The sequence below is a fragment of the Phalacrocorax aristotelis genome, chromosome 10 (genome assembly GCF_949628215.1).
Source record: "Phalacrocorax aristotelis chromosome 10, bGulAri2.1, whole genome shotgun sequence".
Taxonomy (NCBI): Eukaryota; Metazoa; Chordata; class Aves; order Suliformes; family Phalacrocoracidae; genus Phalacrocorax; species Phalacrocorax aristotelis.
The window spans coordinates 10,309,827-10,337,065 of NC_134285.1; the positions used below are offsets into that span (position 1 = coordinate 10,309,827).

General features: G+C 41.4%; 1 protein-coding gene across 5 annotated transcripts in view; it reads right to left on the minus strand.

The window, feature by feature from the left end:
* The window catches only part of XYLT1 (xylosyltransferase 1), a 202,502-nt gene that overhangs the window by 90,126 nt on the left and 85,137 nt on the right, over positions 1–27,239 (minus strand). For all 5 annotated transcript variants that reach the window (XM_075105158.1, XM_075105157.1, XM_075105160.1 and 2 more), the window contains one exon: positions 6,111–6,642. In XM_075105158.1, the coding sequence (XP_074961259.1) occupies positions 6,111–6,642 (532 nt within the window). The remainder of the gene's footprint in view (positions 1–6,110; positions 6,643–27,239) is intronic.

Consider the following 27,239-nt stretch of genomic DNA (forward strand, 5'->3'; position numbering starts at 1 on the left):
TGAACACAATCTCTGTACACACTGTAATTACATCTCAGTGTTCTGCGTATGGCTTAAATGCTATTAATTGTAAGCAGTTTTGTTCCACAGGATGTTGTTCACTGATACCTACTCACTTAGGGTTATTTTGCAATTAGTTTATTCACAGTAAATTTGTTGCAACTGGAGTCATCTGTGGTGCAGCAAATTAAAATGCTGTCTGGGCTGCACATGCAGTGGCTTTTACATGCTCCTTAAACCATGTATAGCTCACCACAGTAATACTGTCACACTAACAGACTAAGCATACAGAAAAGCAACAGCAGCAGCCGATGTCATTTGGAATGCTGAAATCCGGAGAAAAAGACAGATTTGGGGTTCAATAAATCTTTAGATCAAACCCAGTGAGTCCAAAAATGTCAAAGCTAAACAAAGCCATATGTTTATATGTCACTGTCTGTATATGCATACATACTGAGCAGATGAAATACTGTATTTGCTCAGTTACAGCTCCCATTCTTTTCAAATTATATAGAGGATGCCCTCATTTCCACACTTTGAAGAACTGCTGTGCTCCACCCCATAAGTATTTGGCATCTTAGTGGTTTATCCTCTCCCTTCCTCCAAATCATACCTCTTTCAGTTGAGTGCTTTGAAGTAATCAGATAAAACCCTTATAGACATGCAGATTGCTATTACCTGTGAGTATTACTTAGTAAACAGAGCTCCAGAGCCCTTTTCTCTCAGTTTGAAAACCAAAAGGCGTCTGTGTTTTCTAAAATGAAATGGAAAATTTTCTTCTCAGCAGCCTGTAAGAAACACAAAATTCTTGCTTCAATGTGCCAGAGCAGCATTATCAATAAGCAACCAGGGAGAATGCAGTCTAACCTGCAAAGAACTCTTTCAATGCTGATGAAAGATGTGGAATGAGGGTAGCTTGATTATTTTTCTGCTTTATTTATGAGTTGGGTTTACCCTACAGGGATGAAGGTAGCAAAAAACCTGTTTGATTTACAAACTAAGAAGAAACAACAGAAAAGCCAAGGGGAAATAAATCAGGCTCACTTGAGGCTCTCTGCTTTCCTAGGGACTCTTCTTTTGCCAGAACCACATCTTAGAAAACACCTCTCAAAAAACACTTGTTACATACTTTCAGTCTATCTAGGGCCACAGATCTGGGTCAAGCATAAAACCAGTTGGGTAATTCATCTTAAGGATTAGGCCAGAGTCTCCCCTGGGGATATGGCAGCCTAGAGAATCTGCCCCAGAGGAGGACTAATGCAGATACCACTTGGCACTGTGCCTGCAATGATTCATGGACCTGGTGCCAATGACTAAGAAGGAACCATGCTGGATATCCAGCAAGCTTGCAAGCTAAGGGATTCAGAGCTACGCACTACCATGATCCACGTGGGTGTGAAAAACAGAATTCAGGGACTCAGTCCAGCCAGTGGGTCAGAAGCTGTGCTCTTTTCATCGCAGAAGGAAGACTGCAGGTAGAAGTCACAACTTTAATCTGCATGTCGAAACGTGGAGCTGTGTAATTTTAATTTCATTGCTGCCCAATAATCTGGGCAGCAATCTCAGCAGTCAGGGTCACAGTGGCCATTCTAAATTGTACTCCTGCCCATGGTAATAAGGGATTCTGCCAGGGGAAACGTGGCTCAGATCAGGTCACTTGTGCCTTGTCAAAAAGGAGTTTATCTAGGTACAGAGTGAAGCTTATTTTAGAGCCAAGAATTCACATTGAAACTTCTATTTCATCCCAGTACCTCTCCACAAGAGGGGACCGTGTATGATTACAGACACAGCTGGTCCAGGTCCACCGACAGCTTTAGTGAGAAAAGCAAGTCTGGCACACCAGGGGAATTGGTGTCTCTACTCTGGCCTGTAGGGGACCAGGCTGGAGATAGCCCCAGCAAGGAAATAATCTGCCACATTGTCCACAGGTTGCTGATCTCCATATCACATCTCTTGAGAAGAAATGAACTCCCCAAAAGAATGTCTCCCTGTACCTTCTCCCTAGCCTGCACAGGACTGGATTTGCCCTTTCCTCATCTAACCTTGTGCTGAGCCTACTTTTCCCCTCTTACCTTCACTTGACTACATTTCCCCTCAAAACACACTTCTACAAACTCCAAACATTCCCTTCTGAGCGAAGGGTGACTTGCAAGCTGCCTGTTACCCTCATCTCAGCTGTGACTTTGAATAAGGCTTCACCTAAAACCTTTGACACCAATCCCATTTCGTAGTGTTTGCGCCCTGTTTTCAGGACCAGCTGCTGGTAAATGCCAGCTCACATGCTCTGCAAGTCAGGTAACTGGTAAAGTTGGCATGTCCTGTTCTGCTGCTTCAGCACATTGTCTCTGCAATGTCCTTAGAGGAACGGCAGCCCATGTCCTCTTGTTCTCATGGAAAGAATGCCTGCATGTCAAACAGGTAGCAAACACAATGCTCTTGGTTTTAACAATCCTTTCTTTTATACAGTGAATATAGTTATATTCTACTTCCTTTGCCTGTTGTCTTTGGAAACAATAAAATACTTAAAAGAAAAAAGAAACAGCTTGTAAGACCCTGCTCCCATTGATAACCACTCAGGTGAATGTATCACTTAACATTTATGATAATCCATCTGGATGGAGTCATGTCCATGATAGATAGTTATACTTAGCACTTCATGGTTTTGATCACCTGAGACAGGATCCAAGAGGATTAAATGCTGGATAACATCTCAATGGAAACCATAGCACTGGGAACACATTTGTATGTTGGGACAATGGATGAATGTGCTGCTCCAATGCATAAATATTTATACTTCACAGCTCTGCTGAAAACAGACAGGAAACCTTTTTTCAAACGAAACTGAAGGGAATATCACTCACATACTGAATACATTGAGACTCACTCCCCAGATGTCAGACTTCTGCTGACAAACAGCATATAGATTTTTTTTGTGCATAAAGTAGCAAGACTTCTACCGTGACCTCCCCTTTCCAGCAACCCTAACAATGGGATGTCTTATATGCCCAAAAGATCATGGCCAGTGCTTCACAAACATCTCCTAACCAAGGTCAACTCCTTTAAAGAACCTTTGGAGTTGATGAAGACACCTTTGATGAAGGATGGAGCCAGTCTGTGAGTGAACAGCAGTAGTATTTATGTTTTGCAGTGGGGAGGAAAGATCTGAGACCACAACACACAACTTACGCAATATATCTTTAACAGGGCTGTAAAATTTGAAGGACCTACCCAGTTATATACATATAAGGCCTTTTGGTAGGCACTGGGCACCTTCAGTTTTGGGGTTCCTACATGTCTGTCTTCATAGTTCTGTATTCAGATAATTGAGAAGTGAGTTCAAAGTCTGGATCTCCTCTGTAAGTCTGATGTCCCAATCTGCTTGTGCATTGGTGCCTCCTGCATAAGCAACTCATGTCCCATTCCATGTGCTGCTGCTTTATCATTGCCCCACAGCAAAGCTCCCAAATCTAATCTAGAGCAACCCTGTATGTAGCACAGGATGTCCAGCTTTTCTGCCAAGGAAATCTGTTAAAGCTGTTAATTTCAGCTGCCAACATGGGCAGGAGGAAATAACCTTGAGGCAAAGAAAAAAATCAACATTTTCCACAAGGATCCACCTGGCTAGGTTAAGACATCCCTCGATTATTCTTTTTAAACAAGCATCACTGCCTAAAATCAAAATCTAAATTAAATACTAGCACTGCAAACCTAAAAATTGTAGCCACAGTCTTTCTACACTTTATTTTTTTAATGTAGTATATATCCATACCTCATCAGTTGTTACTAAATTCACGTGTATTTTACAGTAAAACCATATTTGGACAACATATCCATTTCTCTAGTCATGTTTGTAGCTCCCAGTTTTCCTGGATGTTTTACTATGTCTTATCAAAGGAAGCATTTATACCGATGTGCAATGTACGTATGCTGAAAGGCTTCAAGCGTAAAAGGTGACACTGTTCTTTGTTCTAAGACCATGCCATTATCCTGACTGCAGGGCATATGAGAAAATCTGTATTTAAAAAAGAAGCAATAAATATTTCTTGATAAGCCTGTTTTTAAGAATGGAAGTTGTTTAAAACTTCTGGAAAGCCACTCTGCATCCCTGGGAGACGGATTACCAGGTAGGGGATGGAATCGTAGGTGTGTGTGTAAAATTACACACAGCTGCAGTGTGCGCCCACACTAATAACAACACATCTTCTAGCTCTCTCCGGGTATCACTTGCATATTTGTATCTGTGATGCATTTACCCTACGCAAGTTATATGGCATTGCTGACATTACTAGGATATGTCCTTGATCCCAAAAAGTGTAGGACAGTGTCTGCAAGCTGCTGACCTCCATCAGCTTTCTCACAGACCAGAGCTGACTCTCCTGCCATTAGAGAAGAGGGAAGGATACCAAGGGCATGCTTATCACAGTGGATTCGCTGAGTGGCACCCCAATGGGACCTCAGGGGCATCCTGATGCTCAGCCTGTCACTGATGTCTGGTTTTACTCAAATCTTACCTCTCTACTGTTCTTTTATCTTCCCTTCAACTTGTGCTGCCTTTGCTGTCCCTCTCCCTGAACTGAACACCAAGTGTTCTGCCTGCTCCATTAAGTCTTTATCCCCAATGTTTGCCCATCCAGCTTAACAATTTTCAGTATTACCATGACAAGAAAGGGAGAAAAAACACCAAGAGACATGGTAAAAAAATAAAACAAAACAAAAGTCACAGATGCACTAGGGTGGGAAATGGGGTGCTCACACTGTTCATCCTAGTAATATATATCATCTAAATTAAAAGCCTAAGCTTCCTATTACAGAGAGATGCTCTTGTTTGGAATCATCCTCTGGGGCACCTCCTTTTTTCCACTGCCTGACAGTTTAGCTTCCTAACTTAGGCAAAAGGAACATGGAACCTCCTCCCTCCCACACTGAAACCACCCAATGGTGGTTACCCAGTAGTAACCACCACTTTGCAATGGTGCAATAAACAGGTAAGCCGTGGGACCTTAGAGGATGCAATGAAATATTCCTAATGAAAGAAAAAAAACATTCCCTAATACCCATGGCTCACCATGTTTACTGAACCATCTCAAAACAAGACCTATTCTCTTCTTTATAAAAGTTCCTCTGCACTTTCAGCTCGGACAAAGACATTGACATATCCTTACAAGCATGGGCTGATGTGTCAATTAGAGGATGGGGGCTTTGGACTTATGTAAAAACAAGTGCTGCTGCAGATAATGCTGTTCCTTGATCAATACGTACTTTGATCAACTGATCAATGCCTTTTTTTTTTAAAAAAAGCGCACTTTACTGCATGGGAGGCTTACAGTTAAATGAATGGTGGCACTCTTCTTGAAAAGTAGGAGAAGGTCAGTTCACATGTGCAAACCAACAGCAAGCTGAGAGATAATTCATGTATCTGACTGCACAGAGAAACCAAAAGCAACAAATCAAAGCTTGGCTTCAGCTAGCAGAGGTAACTGACTCTACAAGAGTGATTTTGAAAATTACTTTTGCTGATTGAAGAACATTAAAAATAGAAGTAAGCCACAAAATTGGATTTCTTTCCCATGCTTTTGGAATTTTTTTTATTATACTTCTGATAATTACCTGGGTTATCAAAATGCTTAGCAGTCCTGGTTATTAGCTAGAACTCCATTGTACCAGAAAAACGGCCATACGGCCATAACAGCAATGGCACTCATTTATTCGTTAGCATAAGGCACCAAAATTCACCACGGCTGTTCCCTGATCCCCAAAAAGTATGCAACTCCTGCACAGAATAACAAGACTTCAACTACTCTTCTCTGTGCCTGCAGATTAAGAACTAAAAGAAACAGGAGTAGCAGCTGAATACCTAGATCGCATGCTATAATAAAAATCTGGTAGAAGTGAAGTGAAAAGAAATTCTGTAGGATTCTACCAAGGATCCTGTGACATCCATATAACTCCCTGGCTAAAACATCCTCAAACCCTCCCTAGTTTTCACAGACTAAGTACATTATACATTCCTACAATAAAGCAATTTTTTGTCATCAGAAGGCCATTTCAAATTTACAGAATCCTTCCCCCAAGATACTGGGTTATTTCTCCTTCACCATCTACCAACTTACCCTCCAGTGTACAGAAACGTGTCACCTTCTCCGGCATCAGCTTTCCATGCTTGTGCTGACAATACACCTCTGCGATCTCCTGCCGACACTGCTTAGTTTTAGACCGGGACATGGCTGAGATTGCCTCTTTGCCCGTTACCTCACACTTTGGTGGTTGGTCGTATCTCAGTTCAGGGGAGCTGTTTCCACTTTTTTTTAAATGGTGCTGTCTGGGAGATCTGTGTATCTCCTTCAAATTGTTGGTGTTGCTGCTGCTGCTGTTTTTTCCAGGGTGATCACTGAATTGCACCACCTCATTGGAGTTCTTTCCCAGCAGCAAGTTCTCCTTCATCTTCTCCTCTTCCAGTTTCTTTCTCAAGTGCTCCTTTTGCTTGCTAAGGGGTTTTTTCACCAGCTCAGACTGGTGTTTTTGCCTCTGAGTCCTGGGAGCAAAGTTACTGTTATCAATATTTTCAAAGTCCTTGGGGACTGAATTTTCATTATTGCTGTCTGTTCGCATTTTCTCTTTCGGTCGGTGGGAAAAATAGCCATCCTATAAATGGGGAGAAAAATTATACTCATCTTACTACAAATAGTCATATCACATGCGTTACAAGCATTTCTTACATGAAAACATAAGTCAATTACAATTCCACATCCTGCAAAAAATCCCCATGTTAGGGTTCATAACAGAGAGGCGGAACTGAGAGAGGCCTCTGAGCTGCCCAAGCCAGTGCAGACAACCACTGCCTGCACCACCTTCATCACCAATCCAGAGTCCAACCCCCAACTCAGATGGAGCAGGGAGGTTTTACACAGGTTTGTGAGCCATTACTAAACAGAGACTTCAGCCTCACACTACTAAAAATCAATGGCAAAACTGACACAGGTTTTAATGGAGCGAGAGCAGGTCCTTCAACACTTTCCTTCACTCAATGTGTTAATGACTGCAGCATCCCAGGAACTGCCCCATTCCTTTGCAGAAAGCACCACGCAACTTTATACCTGAACTTTCTTTTGATGACATAACTTTGCCACAAACCAAACCCTTCCTAATGTTGTGGTTTTTTGAGTTTTTACATAATAAAACTTCAGAGAAGTGTTTCCCACTTCCACTGCACCCTTGCTGCGGGTAGGAAGCTGTGGTAGCATCAAGCCCTGTGTGATAGCGTGAGCAGCTCTAGACGCTCAAGCTCCCTGGGAGGGTCAGAGCCAGGCTCAGATGTCAGCTTTTAACCACCATGTTCCTCTTCTCCACACTGGGCATGTTTTGATACATACACAGACCATAACGTTGCAACATTTAAAATATATCATATAAAGGAAAGGGAATAGACTATGTGAAATATTTGTCTGCGGCAGAATAATGCTTTGCTTCACGATTTCACCCCTGCCTCCACCTATTACCATGGGAACTCGTCCTAGCCCATCAACAGCAGAGCACGTTTACACCACCAAAAAAAGCGCAGGGTTATCCCAGGGATCCTAGAGACAATAGAGAACATGGCAATCTGCTCTAGAAAAGACTAGAACAAAACCAAGACACACTTATATGTGTATATTACTATAAAATGGGAACCTATCTGATAGCCATGGGTAGGTGAGGTTGAGCTACCTTTGCTCCAACCCCAGAAACTAATCCTCAGGCTAGTGGGGGACACAATTTTTAGACCTGTAGAACAGGAAATATCTCAATTTCTTAAAGTGATCAGTAGCAGATGAAATCAATGGCGAATTGTTATTGAAACATCTGAAGACAGGAGTATAAATACTGATAGACTTTCTGAGTCTGTCCTGTTTTCTTTCCACTGGTGAAAGACCTAACTAAAAAATCAGAGGCTGGTAAATGACAGCATCCACTAATGATGACTGATGGGAGCCACTCTTACCGCCTATGAACCACATTTTGTATTCAAGACATTGTACCAGCATTAGCTAATTGTTTCTCACACCTCTTCTGTGAGGAACTATTTAACAGTCAGGTTTTGCAGAGGAAGGAGAGATAATGACCTATCCAAGGCCACGCAGGAAGTCAGTATCGCTTTGACCTCTGCAGCTCAGCAATGAGAAATGTTTGAATAGTTTATTCATTAGAAGATGTGGTTCTGTAAGTGACAGAACTGATTCTTTATTCATTAATATCTCCATCTCACAAGTAGCTTTAACTATCAGACACAGAGGAATGCAGATAAATTTTTAAAACAAATAAACAAAAAAACCCCACAAACCAAAACTCAAATGTTTTTCAACCAAAATATTTTTAGTTTGGAGAGAACTTATCTTTTAAAAAAAATTATCTTTCTAATATCTAAGAGCACACATGAAAACAAATTCTCTCTCTGTAAAAAATAGCATTTTTTAATGGAATCATAGAATCATTTAGGTTAAAAGAAGACCATTAAGATCATTGAGTCCAACCATAAACCTAACAATTGTCAAGCCCACCACTAAACCATATCCCTAAGCGCCACATCTACACATCTTTCAAACACCTCCAGGGATGGTGACTCAACCACTTCCCTGGGCAGCCTGATCCAGTGATTGACAACCCCTTCAGTGAAGAATTTTTTCCTAATATCAAAACCAAACCTCCCCTGGCACAACTTGAGGCTGTTTCCTCTCATCCTGCTACTTGGAAAAAGAGATGAACAGCCACCTAGCTACGACCTCCTTCCAGGAAGTTGTAGAGAGCGAGTCTCCTTTTCTCCGGGCTAAACAACCCCAGTTCCCTCAGCCACTCCTCAGAAGACTTGTGCTCTAGACCCTTCCCCAGCTTTGTTGCTCTTCTTTGGACATCAAAACGAAAACAGAGCAAACAATGGTTTCAAGACAGCCCTTATTCCCATGAATAACCAAACTAAAAGGAAAAAAAAAAAACAAAACCAAAAAACAAACAAACCAATTATTTTCAGAGTCCAGCTCCTTTTGCTTAGCCTACATCTCCAATGTATCTTCAAAGAAAAAGACTGCTCCCACACCCAGCAGCAAACTGCAAAATGAGCAAGACAAATGTGAAGCTTACTAACATCATACCCAAAACATCTCCACTGAGGTGCCACAGCTCTGAGACTTCAGATGTTTGATAGCTGTCATGTTTCTTTTGTTGTTCAGCCAACTCCAAAACCTCAGCTTTGTTATTCCACTTGTACACTTTGACTTGCTTTATTTTAATGCACTTGGATCTTGGATTTGTATATGTGAAATAGCTCAGAAACTTTAATTGTTTGTGCTATCACATTTCCTCTAAGCTGGCGCCGGAATTCACCTTTTTTCCGCCTCATCAAATGATTAGATGCAAGATGCCCTGCACTCTTGTGCATATATCTCTATATTTATACGTGCGTGTCTATATATGTGTATATATCTATAGAGCTATATGCCTAATTTAAATTACACTGACCACAAACATACCATGACTACCCTTTAATACATACATACTGTTCCTTTTTTGACAGCAGGGCATCATATCAGCCCTCCAATGTAGCCAAGAACACACAGAGCCATCTGGAGTTGCAGATATCTGGTGTATAAATGAGAATAACTAAACAAGGCGCAAAAGGGTTAAGATAGATCTGTGTGGACGGTGCAATCCATAACCACAGTGCATCAGCCAGGGCTTTCTCTTGTCTCTTTCAACTGTTTTGTCCCCCAGTTATATGAAACTTAAATACAAGAGGCATCCAAGATGTTATTAATTCTATTAATACAAATTTTCTTTCCCAAACACAGCCTCAGCTATTCTTTATAAATAGTCCTTAAACTTCAACAGATTAAGACGTGAAATACGAAGGAAACTACAAAAGAGAAAATGCGAACTTTATTTGTTGGATTTCAACAACAGCAGTGTATAGAGTGCTACAGGGACACCACTCCACAGTAATGCAAAGTATTCCTATCATTAGTTTTCATTGTTAATACAGTTTAAAGAACTTTTTATTGGTAACTGGAGCATTCCACCATGCTGTAACTTAGGGCCAAAATATCCAGCTGCAATGATGGGGGTGGGGGGGCGGGAGGGAAAATCTGTCTTATTCATGAAACTCCTTCCAAGGTCTCTAAAGGCGATACTGCGATAGAATATTTCTGTGTATCTTGGCAACATTCCCTCTCACAGTCTGACTCTTGCTAAATGATTTTTGTCTTTAAGCTAAAAAAAAAAATAATTAAATCCTAATCTGTACAGCAAATGGCATGTTGATAAAGGGGAAAGGAAGGGAGAGGAGATGTTCACTGCTATTGGTTTTTCGTGGTAATTCTTATTGCCCACAAATGAGACACTGGCCCAAACCAGAGAGACAGGCACACACCCTCCCATGTCCCGAGGAGCGCACAGCCCTGCCCCACAGTCTGCCCTCCTGCTCCATCCAAACCTCTCTGTAGCTTGACAAAGCATTGAAGGATAAGGTGCAGGGCCATTCCTGTTTCAAAGAGCATCTGACATGATACTCGTGATGTTTCAGTCAAGGTCTTCACGCTCCATATTACCACCCCTGTGCCCATCAGTGGCCAGTCAAGCTGTGTGGGTCCCCCAGGACTGGTGGAGGCTGCAACTCTGAGTGTTTAAGCAGAGCGTTCCCACCTGGCTGATGCTCTGCTCTACACGGAGCAGTAGAGAGATGTGATGAAACCTCAGGAGAAAAAAGCAAAGTAAACAACAGATTTACTGGTGTACAGTTCACCTCTTTAAACTGTTTTCCTCCTTCAAGTGCTTTGCCCCCCTCTGGGAAATGCCTTTCCAAGAATACATGCTGGAATTTGAAAAGACAAATGAATTGTAAATGCTTCAAAGGCAGACACAAAACTAAGCTCTACTGTAACTCTTCCCTGCCCGCAGGGACAGCAAACACGACAAAAGCTTCCCGCCACAGAGGACACCCAGTGTCTGCAAAGATGTGTCTCTGGGAGGAGCAAGGACTAAAAATAAAGTACGGTCTGTAGAACAACTGTACCAAGAGCTATAGATATACACAGTCAAATCCAGCCTCGTGCCACCCCACACCTGTTGGTGCAAGCGTTAAATGCCACAAAACCAGAAATCTCCATTCACCTTTAATCTGCATTTCTCTCACAATAACTTTCACCAAAGCCAAGCATGATTTTTACAGCACAATGACTTCAAGATAGGATCCATATGTGACAGCAGAATGTATATGTTTGCAGTGCAGGGGAAATAAAGCTCAGCACTCTGAGTTTAAAACAGCAGCAGCTGCCGACAATAAATTTGTGAAGTGCAGGGGTTCAAACAAAAGCAGCACATCTGGTTTTCAGCTGGCTACAGGAGGATGGGTTTGACTCGCTCTACAATATTTAATTTTACAGTGCTGGAATAATTGCAGACTTCATTTGCCACGGATGTCTAAGACATTCAAGTAGGGACAAAGTCACTCCACAGAAAGATGATCTTGGAACCAGACATTCCCAGTTCTGACAGTACCATGGGGTGTATGTCAGTGGGTTCACTGTTTATCATCTTTTTCAACTTTTGTCTAGCTATTAATTAGTAGCACCTTCTTATCTATCTTTGTGCTTGCAAATCACATGAAACACACTGAAAAAAATGGAAGGTTATACTGCAACTAAATTAGAAGCAGTGAGCTTATTAATATAGCCTGTGTGTATCCACAGTCAAAGATGAAAGCAGCATTTTCAAACCAACACCTAACACTTCTACTTTTTGTTGTTGTATAGACTTAATCTCATCCACAGAATGCACAAAAAAGTTATTATGGAAAGCACCATTTTGGTCTTTGCAATACTGTATTTTTCTCTAGAACAGACAGATTGGAAGAGGCTCTATCCAAGGCTACTTGTGAGGCCACCCTATTAAAATGACTCACTATTACAGGTGTCAAACACAACACATGACACCCAAAAGCATGTATTTCAACTGTGCTTCCACTAGAGTCCTGGGAAACACTTCCTTTCTGTGTGATTCTACACATACTTCTCCAGCAGCCCCAGAGTGACACAGCCTCCCTTTGGGGACTAATAGCGAAAATTATGTCCCCTTCCCGCAGGAGGTCATGTTTGTAGCTCAGTAATGACCCACTCGTGCTCCCAGCGCCAATGAAGCACAGGATCAGGTCAAAGTATGTTTTCCCACATTTTAAAAGCCAATTCAGTTTACAGCCTTTATAAAGAAACCTTTGCAGGGTTTTCATCACTTTGTAGCTCCATATTTCAAAGACCACGTGTGACACTGCAGGTGTCTATTACTGAACACAGGCCTAAGAGAAGGATTTCCACAAACAGAAATTTTCTGTCCTAACTTTAACTGGTTCTCAAAAGATACATGGAGAGGTTAACTGATGAGTACTCAATGGTAAGAGCCCTGGCAGGGAGACTTTTAATGACTGTGAGGCCTCTTCTGTATGTGCGCATGCTGCAGTTCAGCAATAACAAGCAACTACTCCCCAGCTGGGAAGGAACAGTCTGTACCCAGGAGCGTGCATGAGATCATTGCCAATTACACACTGATTGCCATTGATGCTAAAAATAATAATAATATAACATTAATGCAAAAATAACATTTTAAGCTCAGAGTCATTGCATGTAATGAGAGATTTTGAATTCTGCTCCAAATTCTGCTCCTTGTTGAACGCATGGGTTTAATTCTCCAAACTCCACCTTTAGTGTGTTTTATTAAAATCTGTCACACAAAATGTATGCTCTTTGGTATATTAGGTACTATATCTATGGTAACTGAGGGCCTGGGGCTCAGGTACTGCCAGCTTGATTGAATTCGAAGTCACATCCACGTCAGGAGAGAAAGCCCAGGTTTCTGCAGAGATGGAGGCAGAGCCTTTGCGATCTACTGAGAAGACCATGGAATAAATTGATGCTGTTACCTACTACAGACCCAACAGCAGCTGCCACTCACTGTACCTAGCACAAATAGAGAGAATTTAGAAGAACTTTACAGCTGTCTGTAATGACAAATGGATTTCAATAACAGCCTGTTAACATTCTCGAAGGCTTTTGCAAGTACAACACACCGCTCAGCCACACCCCAGGTAGTTTACATACCTGCAGATTGCCCCCATGTTTTTCATTTGCATTTGTCACATATATCTGCCTCTAAGTTAAGCACATTGAAGCATAAATGTGCATTGGGGTTTGCCCGTTTTAGAAAATCTAGGTCACAAATTCTCATGTAATCTTTCAGGTACAGTTCTGTTTCCTGCATGCTAAAGGCAGGAAGTGAAAGACTATGGCTGCAAAATTGACCACGGGAAAACTCCAAAAAACCAGCACATTCTCTGTGGGTTATTCTGCTGTAAGACTAGAATACACTACAAAGCCATTAGGAACCAACTCACATAGTTGAAGGGGTGCCACTGCCAACAGCCAGGATGAGGTGGTATGACTTAATTTTTGCAATATGCAAAAAGCCAACACTAGACCAATTTCAAATCTGCCTTCAGAGACATAATCTAATGTGCATATAAATCAGCAGAGACACAAACATCAGCAGCCTGATGCGCACCAGCTCTGCAGACAGCAAGGGCATGCAGAGTGTGTGTGGCTGAGGGATCCAACTTGAGACGCCAAATCCAAGAGGAAGAGCCCATACCATGCAGGTAGGCACTGCTCAAGCATCACCTGCTACACACCTGCAGAAATACAGTGCCACTAGATGGCTCCTTTTGTAGAGGCTTTGTAATGAAGGTTAAAGAAAACCCTAATCAGTTCACAAAAGCACACAATAAGAGCTTGCATTTATCTGTGAAAGGCGTTCGTTGCATCACGCGGATCATTTCCTCCCGACAATAAGAAAATGCTCCCTTCTCAGGAAAAGTTATTCATTGTATCAAGGAAGTCCTATAAATACTCACAGATGGAAGACCACGTGCAATCAAGCCCCAAATGGCAAATGTTCACACTTTCAGTTTATCTGACACAACTGATTTTCTCCCCAGCATAGAGGGATTTGCTGCCTTTTTGTACTGAGAACGTATTCTCATGTTCTTCTTCTGGCAAAGCCTGGTACCTTAAAGACACAGCAAAACAAACCAAAAATATGCATGTGCACACACTGAGCAACAACAAAATACACCGACCTTCCTCTAAATACAAAGTACTAGACATGCTGGCATTGAGAGCCAGGTATAAATCAACCCCCTGTATTATTAAAAATCTACTTTTTTTTCTCCTGTCACATATTATAAGACATAACAATTATTGATCACATGTCAAAATACGCAATCACTGGCCAGTCATGCAGGATCACATGTCTGAGACAAAATGAGAGCCCAGCAAAGTCTGCACCAGCTCTGGGCAGAGCTGTGCCGCTGCAGGCTCCAGTCCAACTCACAGCTTGAGGAGGTGGTCAACAGCTTCCGAATCTGCACCATATGTCAAAAGCCTCAAAGGGACCTGGTCAGTTTTAACCAGAGCATCTATTTTACCTGTCCTGTGACCACGAAGAATTTAAACAGCACTATGAGAAGATAATTAAAACAAGTTTCTGTTAAATATTAATTACAGTTCGGTGACATATAATTTTATAATGCTTGTTAATTATTCAATAATGATACCTTCCAATCGCCAGAGGAGTCAGAGGACAGCATCTCTACAAGCAAGGGCTGCTCCTGGATTAAATCCTTTTTTTCCTGCTCCAAGCTTTGCTTATTTGAGGGCTGTTTTTCAGTTGAAACCAAAACCTTTTCCCCAGCAGAACTACAAACTATGGTCTTCAGAACAAGAGCAGAAATTAGAAATACTCCTCATGCTCTAGTCGGCTCAAAAATCTGCCTTCATCCCCTTTTTTTGAAACAGCTGGGCACCCATCTTCCTTGGCGCATGGCCAAAGAAACTTCTTTAGACCACCCGTGCCACAGGCAGCTGTAGGCTGCCAAACTAAGGAGCATGGCAACTTCAGCCCCACAGCAGATTACCAAAGCTGTCATGGGAAGCAGCTTTGCTCCATTCTCCTTTTCTGCAAGACTCCAAGAAAAACCATCTTCCTCCATTACCGTAAAACTACAGGGCATTTGCCTGGAATTGTCCAAACTCTCACTCTTCTGCTAGATGCATACAGAAGGATGGTCACCATCAGAATGATAATAAATAATAATAAAAAAAATTCACAGCAAAGAATTGGTGAGCCAGGCAGGAGAATGAGTTAGATCCTCTCTCCCTTCCCACTGTCAGATACAAGCAAGCCCATTCCCCAGGATGATCGAGCGTGCAGGTCTGACACACTGCTGGCTCTGCAGGAGCTTCAGGCACCTCACCTGTGTGCTGCAGCCCACTGTGATCCAGAGGCTGAGCATCACAGCAGGAATAATCTCCTGTGCTCAGTGGCACTGATTTTGACATCCTTCAGACACTCATTTCAATGGCTCAGAAGGTGTTTTCCCAGTTAGGGTGGGACTCTGCCGATACCGAATCAACTCCAGATCCAGTACTCACCCTATTGTCACCTGTCCTACGACATCCACATCTTTCAAACTACAAAACAACCACTGCTCTGCTTAAAGTCATCATGCAGCCTCAGGGATGCAGACATCCTGCCGCGCCGTCAAGACAAACAAGAAATTGGGAACTTTAATCGCAGATGTGGTTGATGTGCCACGAGACCCTTGGAAAACCAAGTACTTTTGGCAGGTTTGGACAAATGCACAGCCAGAGAGAGCAGGTGGAGAAAAGACAGCAGATGTTAATGTAGTTAGATTTTTCCATATGTTTTTCCATTTCCCTGTACTAAGTACATTGTACTTTAATTGTCAGTGGATGAAGACTTGTGAGGAACATATTAAGTTACTTTATGTCTGACATTAAAGAGGGAGATACAAAAGGTGAAAACAAATTTATTTACTTTGAACTTGCAAGCTGGTAAAGACAAAAGATGTAATTGTTTCAAATACAGTCAGTCCTTTCTGTTATGTAAAAAGATTATGAGAAAAAGTGATCATTTTTATTGAAAGGGGAATTCTGAGACTTGAAAAAGCACGAGTCCTTCATAAGCCCTTCAGGATTCAGTTGCACAAATACTGACAGGCACTGCTAGCCCCAAACTGTTGTTACACTTGCATTTCAAGGCTGCGGAGTAATAGATGGACCACCACAAAGCACATAGATACAGGAGACCCTGCACTGGAACATCTGCATTGGTAAGTAATTGTTTGGAGGATTATTTTTCCCTTTATTTCAAAAAATGTTACCATTGATTTTTATTTTTTCTTAACATCAGCTTCAGAAGTGTGTTCCAAAACAGTAGAAACTACTTTGTAAAACTATTGTTAATAGAAGTTGGGTTTTTTCCTTGCTGCATACGTAACATCTGTACATTAAGGAAAGATGTTCTGGTTTGAAATAAATCGGAAATAGCTTCAAAACTTTGGCTGCTTTCCTCAAAAGACTTTTTCTGTTTCCTGGTAACATGTGACTTACTTTCAGAATGATTTAGGTTAGGGAGTAAAACAATATTGCACCCCTCAAGAGTCCAAAGAGTTTTTCTATATTTGCTCCAGCTTAGCGCAGTAACTGTATAAACAGCCATATTGTATTAACAGCAATTTCAAATGTTAATCTGGATATTAAAAAGTTCAGAATACTGTTAGATGGAGCTGTGAAAGCACACATCCATAGTATTTAAAAAATTGATGACTTTGTTTTCTGCTAATTTAAATTTCTCGGGGAAAATTTGTACTTACACAGGAGGACTGGAAGACACCACAGACTAGTCAAATTTATTCAAACTGTAGCAGAACTTGATTTATAACCAGTACCTGCCCCCACTTTACACATATTGCTCCCTTTCAAATGATGCTTGATCTCATTAGCAGACTCCAGATTAATGCACACAGCCCTTCCCTTGGCAAAGGTCCTTCCCAGTCAAATTCACCAACAGTAACATCAACACTAACTGAGTTCGGGCAGGTTTTTTTGCCTGCATATACATATATATGCACACACTCATATTTTAATGGTGTCCGCCTCTGCTTTGCAGCGCAGCTAGCTCTGCCTCGGTGCGGGCAAGGGAACCCACCCTTGCATGACATGACACATTCTTCCATTCCCAGGCGAAAAAACCCTCACAAGACCGTTCACTTTCAGCAACTGTCCTGGAACATTTACCAGCGTTATTAATCCTCCTGGATTCATTTCAGCTTAACCACATCATTAAACAGAATGCACCACAAAACTAGGAAAGACGTGAAGGAGGACTGGCCTGACAGTGCAAAACACGGCTTCTGAGGAAGCTCAGGAAAACCCTGGAGGTTTATTTTCCTACAGCTTCTTCCCAAGATAAAGTGGGTCTTATAATCCTTCCAATGAAGAGTTCAGACATGAAGGAGCTTACAAAGAAGTCAGCACTTTCTCAAGGGAAAGGTAATTTAAGTGACTTTTTATGTTAATGTCTGTTACTTTGTGGTCCTTGAACAGGACCCTCAAACAGCATTTGAAGAGACACACAGTTTTATAGAGTAGCAGCAGATACTAATGCCCCACAACTTTTTAACAGACGTGTGGCTACTTGTGCTGTTCTCACTCCCTCCTGAGAACGCTTCGCCCAGGGAATGGCACGGCACAGCACAGCGCCCGTGTCTGCACAGGGCTGGCCCTTGGGCTTGCACATCATCATCTTCTGGGGCGTGGGACGGGAGTTCACCAGGTAAGGTCAAGAGTAGTATATCTATATAGATATTCTTCCTGATGGTTATTCTGATACTGAAAAGAATATGTGACATTCTGTTTTTAATTATCACCAAATTGTACTGCTTCATTATTTGACAATGGTGCCCCAGAGAGATCACATATAAATCAATAACACAAAATCAGTATAGAGGTAAAGCTCAATCATTTGAATGGTCAGAATATGGACATGATAACCGTGCTGAATACTGATTACCAGCCAACCTGTTAATCTTTTTTTTTCCTACCTCCCCCTCTCAGTGATCCACCCCATAAAAACCAGCACAGCTAATCTGAATTGAATTCCTCTGCTTTCATCTCTATTTCTTTCATCCAAAATTCAGCCAATATATACTATATATCTTTCAAAGCAGTAGTAAACACTTGAAATTGCTTCCTGGTGACTTGTTATTAACTGGATTCCAACTAAATTCATCTGGAGGCCTATTCCAACTCCAATCTAAACAATCTCGAGCAGCCCAGGGTGAATTGCTGAGACACACAATAGGATCTCTGGCAGCTATAGAAATTAAACATAATTAAAATATGGATGGTAGAAACTAAAGACGCCCTCATGTACAAATGAAAACATCCTTGTAAAATACAGTCAGTTTAGCACAAACGTATTCAGCCTTAATTAGGTAGAAAATCTATTTCGATGAATACAATGCAAAGAATAATAATGAACTTCAGGATTACGTTTTGTTACTTGGAGGGAAAAAACAACACAAATAAATGGGACGTAATTGGAGCTTATTTAATAGTCTCAGACTATCAGCTTGAACAACTATAATCATTAAAGACCCTGCAGTGATCTTCTGCTGATAAATGTTGTTAAATCAGAATTACAATACGACAAGCATGAAGAGCAAAGCCTATTAATATGAGCAGCACTAAAAGAAATAGATTCATTCACATCTTTTTTTCACCTGCTCAGCACCACAGGTCTTTGAACCAGGCATGTAGGAATGAAAAGTCTCCATGTTTCCTCTTGTTTTGAGTGACACTGAAATACGAACATTTTAATATTTGTGCTTACTGCAGATGAGCAACAGTTATCCAGTGCTGGATACACAGCAACACAAAATTTGGTATCATGAGGCCCAAATATATTACCCTGTTTCTAGTAACTGAAATGAGGCAAGCAGACCCTTTCATGCTCCTGGACCCTAAGGACTGGGAGGGATGGGTGGACATTTGCAACACTTGCTTCTAGTACAGACCCAGTGAAGCTGGCACCACTTCTTGCTTGTGAGAGACAAACTCTGCTTCTACCGTTTCAGTTCTACCCATGAGGGCCAGGCTACTTCTAACCAACTCTTCTCTCCCCTGCCCATTCCCCTGAACAGAGAGATGGCAGGGTGGAAAGACTGTCTCTTATACTTCTTTCCCGAAGGACTGCCTCAAGGTCACTGACCTCAAGTTGTTCCAGAGCTGCTCCACAGCTTTCGGTGCAACTCCGCCTTGGCCGTCCCTACTGTGGTGGTAAAGCAGTGACCAGGTGCAGGCAGGCACATTGCTCACAGCAGCCCTGCACTGGGCAAGAGGGAAATCCTCTCTCCTGTCAAAACCACATATAGTTTGCATCCAGCAGCCAAACTTTCTGCCCATATAAAACTGGCATGACTCCTATAGGTTCATGGATGTGTGCCAGCCAGTGCTAGGAGGCAATTTAAAAAAATTAACTGTTCTCTGTAAATTGAAAGCTTAGGCATGGATGCTAATCCTGGAAGGTGTCCTGCCCTCTTGACCATGGGGCAGACTTCCAGACCCATGACAAAGCAACTCAGGAAAACAGGTTTTTAGATACTGGTTTCTATCTTCACAGAAGGTTCTTCTGCAAGATCAGTAAGTTACATTAATAAAATAAAAACTGAATAGGCCAGAGGATATTATTATGGTCTCTGCCACTTGCCTCCTTAGCTCCTTTGTCAGCAGTTCAGCCTTCCTGAACACTCAGTCCAGGACCTGGCCTCAGCAAGCATTGCATATATGGTACTGCATTCTCTGTTCTTGCAAATACGCTCTTTAAGAGCTATGCAAATAATCAGTTTTAACAGCATGGTGAAACATAACAGAGACTTGAGGTTAAAAGACATAACAGAATACAGATTTCCGATAACAAATAAAGATGCACCTTAAGTTCAAAAACTTGTCGTTTTATTGGCTCCAGTAATGACTGGGAAGAATATATGTATTAGTAGAAGCCATCACAAATTTTCAAGGAAACTGCCCTCCACCCTTACTTGAATGGATATTAATTTTGCAGACCAAAACCTTTTTCTGTACTCTACTAAACATGCTGACTACAGCTGAGCCAAATACCAGATTGTATAGTGCCGTACTTTCTTTAGCCACATAAGCCTTTCACTCATGCTGTAAGCACAGTGCTGTCAAAACAGTGATTTGTAATTACACTGCATTTAACAATGGTCATATTTCCATAACTTCCCACTTACAATTATGCCAAAAACATGGAATCACTCCACACAGTCAATGATCGTATCCCAGCATATACACATCCTCAACTGACAGAACTAGATCAACATAGCACAGCATAACATTAACTCAGCTAGTCACTATTCATAGACTATGCCATGCAGAAAACTCAAATCAGATATACTACACTGTTTTAACTAACATCATTAGGTTAGCACATTACAAAAATACTTCTTTCTAAGGGCAACCACTGGCCTTGCAACTATGTCAAAGATTTATTTACGATCAGCAGGTTTTCACGTGATCTAAAATAAACTTTACCCCAGGGACCTTAAGGAAGTATAACAGCTTCTTCTGAAAGCATGGGGAAATTCAAGTCCTATTATGATTTTATATTCTTGGTGGACACATAATTCAATAACTTCCTGCATGCAAGAAATTTGCAATGTCTTCCTTTGCGACATGGCTATTCACACTTCACTGACAGGGAGCCCAATGTCTTTGCAGGGACAGGCTCAGGCATGCAACACTGTACAATGGTCGAACACACCACCATAAGCAATACCCTCCTCCAGGCCCTGGCTGAATGCTCTCCAGTCCCTCTTTTACAGTCTTCCCTAATTCTTGGGCAAGCTTTAGAGTTTATACTCAGTCCTCCATCCTATGATCCTGGTTTGTGAATTTGTATAGGGTGAAAATTTTCTTCCAAATAAGCCCAACAGAGTCTGTGGCACTACTGTCGACATGTATTATTGACTGAGGGCTAAATATTTTTTTCATTACATATATCTGCCATTCTAACTCCCCACCTGTGGTACTGACCATTCTTGAACACTCAATGAACTAAAGTCATGGTTTGGATATCTACCATGAAACCCTGCCCCATCCACGCTGTGAACAACCTGCATCCCTCAGCTCTTTTTCCCTCTTATTCTCCCAGTCTACTACCTGCCACTGAGGAAACTATAAATAAGCACTAATAAAATATCTGATCAAAGTAACAGCTCTGGGCGGTATTACAAAGTCATTTGCTTGCTCAGTCATCAGCAGAGGTGTGTGCATGTTTTAGGAGCTCCACACAACATGCTCTCTTAGACCTCATCCATGAGCATGAGCAGTATGTGAAAAAACCACACAATTAACTTCAGCAGCACAAACCTGGGCAACTTCTAACTTGCATACCTAAAGGTTCAATGGACCAGCCATTTCTAAAGTAGTCAGAATTTCCTTTGTTAAAACAAAACAAAAAGACAAATGTAAAAAGCAAAACAAAAATATTTACAGCCACGAAGAGAAAGAGTAATGAAAAGCAGGTCTTGTCTGTCTCTGTCAAGAAATTCTGGTTTGTATCCTTCTCATATCTCCCTATTCTAAAGCACCAAAATAATATAAACGTAAAACTTTAAATTTCGGTCTACAAATAGATATTGTGTGAATTTTATCAAATTTACCTGAGATTTTGATAATTTGCCTTCTACAGCATTAGCTCTGGTCCAAATCAAGCTGTGTGGGAATATAACATTACCAGTACACAACGGTGGCATTGTTTCCTCTTAACTGGAATTAAACAGTAGCAGAACTTGCAGGATGAAGTTACTACCTTTGGCTTTCTAACTAGTCACTCTTTGGTCATCTGGATTTTTTGCTTGACTTTGCAGCACTCCAACTCCCAACAAGCATTGTGATACGGTGAAAGGCAAAGACACCTTTCAGTCAGTACTCTATTTAGAGTGACCAGCTGTTAGTGACTCCACACATTCAGTGGTGCTTTCTCTCACTGGGCCGATGGGAACTTCATTCACAGCTTGCCCTCCGTTTTTATATCTCAAAAGCCTGGCATGCAAGACAGGATTTGCTTTTTTATACACAGGAGAGTTCTCTTTGACAAGCATATTTAATAATCTACAGCAACCTTGGTATACATACTACTGTAATACACTTTTTAGAAAGAAACTTTGTTTTGAGAGTTTTCTGGTTGCTGGAACACAGTTTCATTTACAGAGACAGACAGAACATACATCATGCTGTATCTTCCAAAATGTGTATTTCCCATTAGTATTCTTACTATGCCAACCAATCCAATTATCAAGGTGACACGTGGCAAGAATAATGCTATATATTTACCAACATAATAACAATGCTTCAGCAGAGCAGCATTTTCAAGGGCTTGAATAAAGAAAATCTCTCTCTAAAATCTTATCTAGGATGCATAAACTGCAAAGATGAGAGTATTGCCAGAAATCAGCCTAATGGAACTATTGGTATTACAGATTTGAAGCTAGCAGTTTCTAATCCATGGTTTGTAAGGATGGGTCAACAGCTCTACATGAAGCAATACCAGCAAGAGACAGACATACACTGTGTACCTTTTGTCATGGGTGCAGATAAAGTACTGTCAGTTTGCAGGCTTTGTCTGTTTGGTTGCTGCTTTCCGTATATCCAAGAAAAAACTACTATTTTTATCCTACTTTGCCTGAATACCTACTGCCTCTCAGTGACATAATGCCGCTATGAGAGAATTCGGCAAGTTTCCAGACTTCGGGTCCTTGTGCACATCTGCAAGGCTTCAGATCACTTCCCAGGGAAGCAGTGTGTGAAACCCACAGACACCTCTATGCTTTCCTGGAAAAGCTTTTTGTGGTGACAGGTTGCAAATAATTCCCTTTTTAAACTCAGGGGAGTTTAAGGAGAAAAAGCATGGGAAAGATGCTGGAACACAGGGTTTTACCAGCTCCCTGGCTCTCGCTTCCCCTGCTTCCCTCTGCACCACCCCCATGCTGGGCAAGCCCTGCTGCACAAGAAGGATGGCACAGAAATGTTTCCTCAGGACTGTGCTGGCTGGAATACCAATGTAGCCCAGCAATGAGCTTTACAGCAAACAGGAAGGAAGAAAAAACCCTCTGCCTGAAAGAAACAAATAGCCGGAGATGAGCTTTCCCAGCAGGTACCACATTGCAATTCAGAGCATGGCGGTATCAGAGATCAGCACTTGCAATACAGGAGGCTCCTCTAGGAAAACAAGCTCTAGGTTCTTATCACTTATAAAGTCAGGACCACTGATAATTGTCAGCAGATCTGAAATTGTTGCCCTTTACTACTCTTTATTAGCATCAAATTATGTTAGCCAAACAGTTTTGAAGAAATCTGATGCAAGCAGAAGCCTGCTGTAAATACTGATGTGAAAAGATGCATTTTGCATGCAATGAAAGCCAAGAATAAGTTGTCATTTTAATTCAAGTGTTGTCCTTTATAATAGCAAAAGCCTTTATCAAGAAGAAACAACATTAGGCCCTGTCTATGGCCCAGATTCTTAGTTTATGCTCACGTAAATTCTACATACCTCTGAAAGTAAATACTTTGAATGACTGTTAAAATGTACACAGGGTCCTAGAGTTGCTCAAGGAAAATCAAAAAGAGCAGATATAGGAATCTAGTAGGCAACATTTTTTCTTTGCGTTGAAACCTCTAAGATAATGAATGCGTTGGAAAGAGCAACAAGCTTATTATCACCCTTAACACTTTGACCCAACGCATGAGCTTGGCTGCTTCCAGTAAACAAAAGGTTTGTGATGATTTTATAGAAGTGATTAAAATAAGTACAGTCACTTGAATTATTTTTCCCTTCCCTGTTCATGAATAAATATGCGGTAGTTAGCCAAAAGTCCCCATTGACCTGGAACAATGCAGCAAGACAGAAGCAGCGGTTGAAAAAAATCCCTATTCATCTTATCTGCCATCAATTGTCCAAGGAACAACAATTACAATGTTACACAATGGCTATAAATACAAATTCCTCTGTCTGCACAGTCAACAAGACTGTTCTCACACGTAAGTCTATTACTTCAGAGCTGGTTTTATAGATCAAGGTAAATTCTGGCAGTCCCCACTCAGAAATCAATAGAAAGGAGACAGCCAGCCTTTCACTGCTGGCATGCCACATAGTCCCCACACAGATCCAGCATGATACAACATGCTCCTGCTCAGAAAATACATAATAGTCTTCATCGGTGGGTCAATGACTGAACTTAGTACAAATCTAGATCATGAGCTACAATCCATGGCCAAAGCTCCAATGGCCAGCATCGAGACTGGCTGTACGTGCACAGTGCCCAAGCAGCGGATACAGCTTGAGACACATCAGCTTCCTGTCTCTCACCTGGATGAGCCACACTTCTACAGGTGATCCAGCATTATCATTCAGTCCTTGGTCCCTTAAAAGATGCCAACCATGGACTGATTTTTAAATCATAAACAGCAACTGCTTGGGTAAAATAGGAGGGTTTTTTCTGTTTGTAATTTAAAGCTGGAATGTGCCTTATCACCAACAAAAATGCATAGGCAGAAAGCAAAGAAGTGAATTAAGTACATGTTTTTAACTGTACTGAGCAACTGGATTACTTGCAATGCATATACTTTAATGCAATCTCCTATATGGAACCAATACTTTTTTTTACAACATATTTCAGATATATTAAAAGATGTTTGGTGAACTGTCTGGCATAGCAACTTCTGAAGCTCTGAACACATCTACCAAATGGAAATTGCCTCCAAGCATGTCCAAAATAACAGACTCCTTAGCAAGGAACCATTAACAAAACAGGACAACATTGCATGAGAAACTTGCCAAAGAGCAAGCTTCCTTTTTCCCTTGTTCCTTACGCCACTGCTTTTGTTACACAAAAATACTTTTACCACAAGCTGTTCACCAGTTTCTCTGCGGTTACACTCGTGCAAGCCATGTGGAGAACAGTGTACGCAGTGGGGACTGGGCAAAATGGTAGAATTCAAAGCAGCCAATAAAACAGTAGATGTATCCACGCTGCAATTCATCTCCTCACTCCCTCGCCATTTAGTATCTCAACAAAGTTTTACAGGATTCAGTTCACTGAAGAAGGAGGCACCTAAACTGGAGCACTTCCCAAGAACATGGGATCCACCACAAGAGCAGAGATCTCTCATGGGCCCACCGCCACAGGAACAAGGCTGTATTAACAGGGCAGTAGCTGAAATGAAGTACTTGTATATTTACTTCCACTGCTCTTCTAGGCGTTTTGGAAGGCAGAGCAGGGAAGAATGGTGAAATGAAGAATACCCAACACCAGACAAAAAACATGCACTAAGCCAATAAAAATTGAGTCTAAGCAAGGAAATCGCACACAGGAGTAAAAACACAGATACACAGCTCAACAAGCAGGGAAAGGGCAGCGCCAAGCATGCCAACTGCGAGTCAACTATCTGACATGAAAAAAAATTAAATGACAAGTATTTGCAGGAAAATTGTTTAACACCAGTCCTCTTGAGTGTCAATCTGACATTCATTAAGTGCAAAAAAAAGTCCTTAAGAAGCAGCATTTAATTACTCACAGAATGTTTTAATTGCTATTATAAAGCAGTTGTTCTTAATTACAGATCATATTAATACAAATATGATCCGATCATGATCATTAGGATTTACTGCAGTGATCTTGTTCACTAACACAGAGTCTTTATATTTAAAGTAAAATGTCATTAAAAAGCCATGGGAACGTCATCATTAATGTGTGGGTAGTGTAATCTTAATTTCCTCCTGCAGATATTGAGCTGAGACCAATCATGCAAGATTTTCCAGTACGTAAAACAACTGTCACTTTTCATTACAGAGAATATGAAGCAAAAGGAGCACTGGAATAACAAGGCTGAAATAAATTTTCCAGATTTGGAAAATCCCGTGCCACAGTTTGTCCAGGATCACTTTTTTCAAGGGCTAAATTTTCCCAATATTCTGAAAACAAGGTGTAACGTCCCCTTGTCAGAGTTCAGTTCTGGGTCGGCAGGTAAACCAACAAGCCAACAATAGACTACTCAACCTACCTCTCATGCAGATGATGGCACAATCTCAAGATGGCACAAGTCAAGCAAGTGCAGACTGAAATCAGCACATGAGGATGCTAAGGTAGATAGTCAGCTTTCAGAAATGTTAAACGAAGGGCCCAGACTGCTGAGATCCTGAGCATTTTACAAAATCAAGCAAGAAGAAAGCAGAATATAAAGCAAACACCCATCTAAAATATAATACATGTAAATGTATAAGTAACAAAAGTCATATACATTCATCAGAATGTACATGGTATTAACAATGAGAAAGAATGAGGAATGCCATAAATATTACAATCATACTCTAGAAAACATAGGCAGTTTAAAGAAATTAGCACTTATTTAGCCCTCAATCTCCTTCGGACTATAATTTCTGACCCAGACTTGAACCTTGCTGTTGGGCATCCTTCCTGTCAGATGCCATCTACAGCTGATACAATGCCCTTTGTGTTTGTCTTTTAATCTTGTCACATCTCTCCGCTTCTGCTTTGGTGTTCAATAGTTCACCTTTTGTCTGATTGCTGCCTTTGCTTGGGTTCCAACCTTTGCAGATCTGGAGAACTGTCAGACAAGGAACAAAAGACTTTTCTAAATAGATAAGGGAACATAAAAATAGCCATGGGTCAGGTTCTGCTTGCAGTTACAACAGTGGCCGGATTGTGTGAAGTGCTGTCAAGATGAGTCAGACTTCCTCATCTGCTGGCTGGCTGGTGAAAGCAGATGAGATCTCCAAAAACTTTTCAGTCTTAAAGCTGTAACACAGCTTCAGGTGAGGACCAGAACACCAAAGCAAAGGACAACTGCACCTGTTCCCCATCCGATCCGCCCTTGCACTATATCTACCTACGTGAAGCTGCCTCTTGCACTGCTGGACCAGCAGAGTTGCATCAACATGAAGGCCTCAGTGCTGGCATGGCTCAGGAGCTCATCAGGATTTAACACCTCTTCCCTGCAACAGTGGCAACAAAACCACCCAGAGGCATACTGGGATCAAAAAAGCCACCTGTATCTTTCAGTTCTTTGTCAGCAATGGAAGTCATCAAACAAAACTTCTAGGCTTCTCCCTAATAACCCTTGAGCTCAAAAATCTTACCTCTTCTTTCTCAATGACCCCAGCAAGTTGGCATCAACACTTTGCTTTCTTCTTTTACTATTCATCCCAAAGTTCTAGATAAAATAACATTTTCCAATTAGCTTAGTAGCTTAGATCTAAAGGTT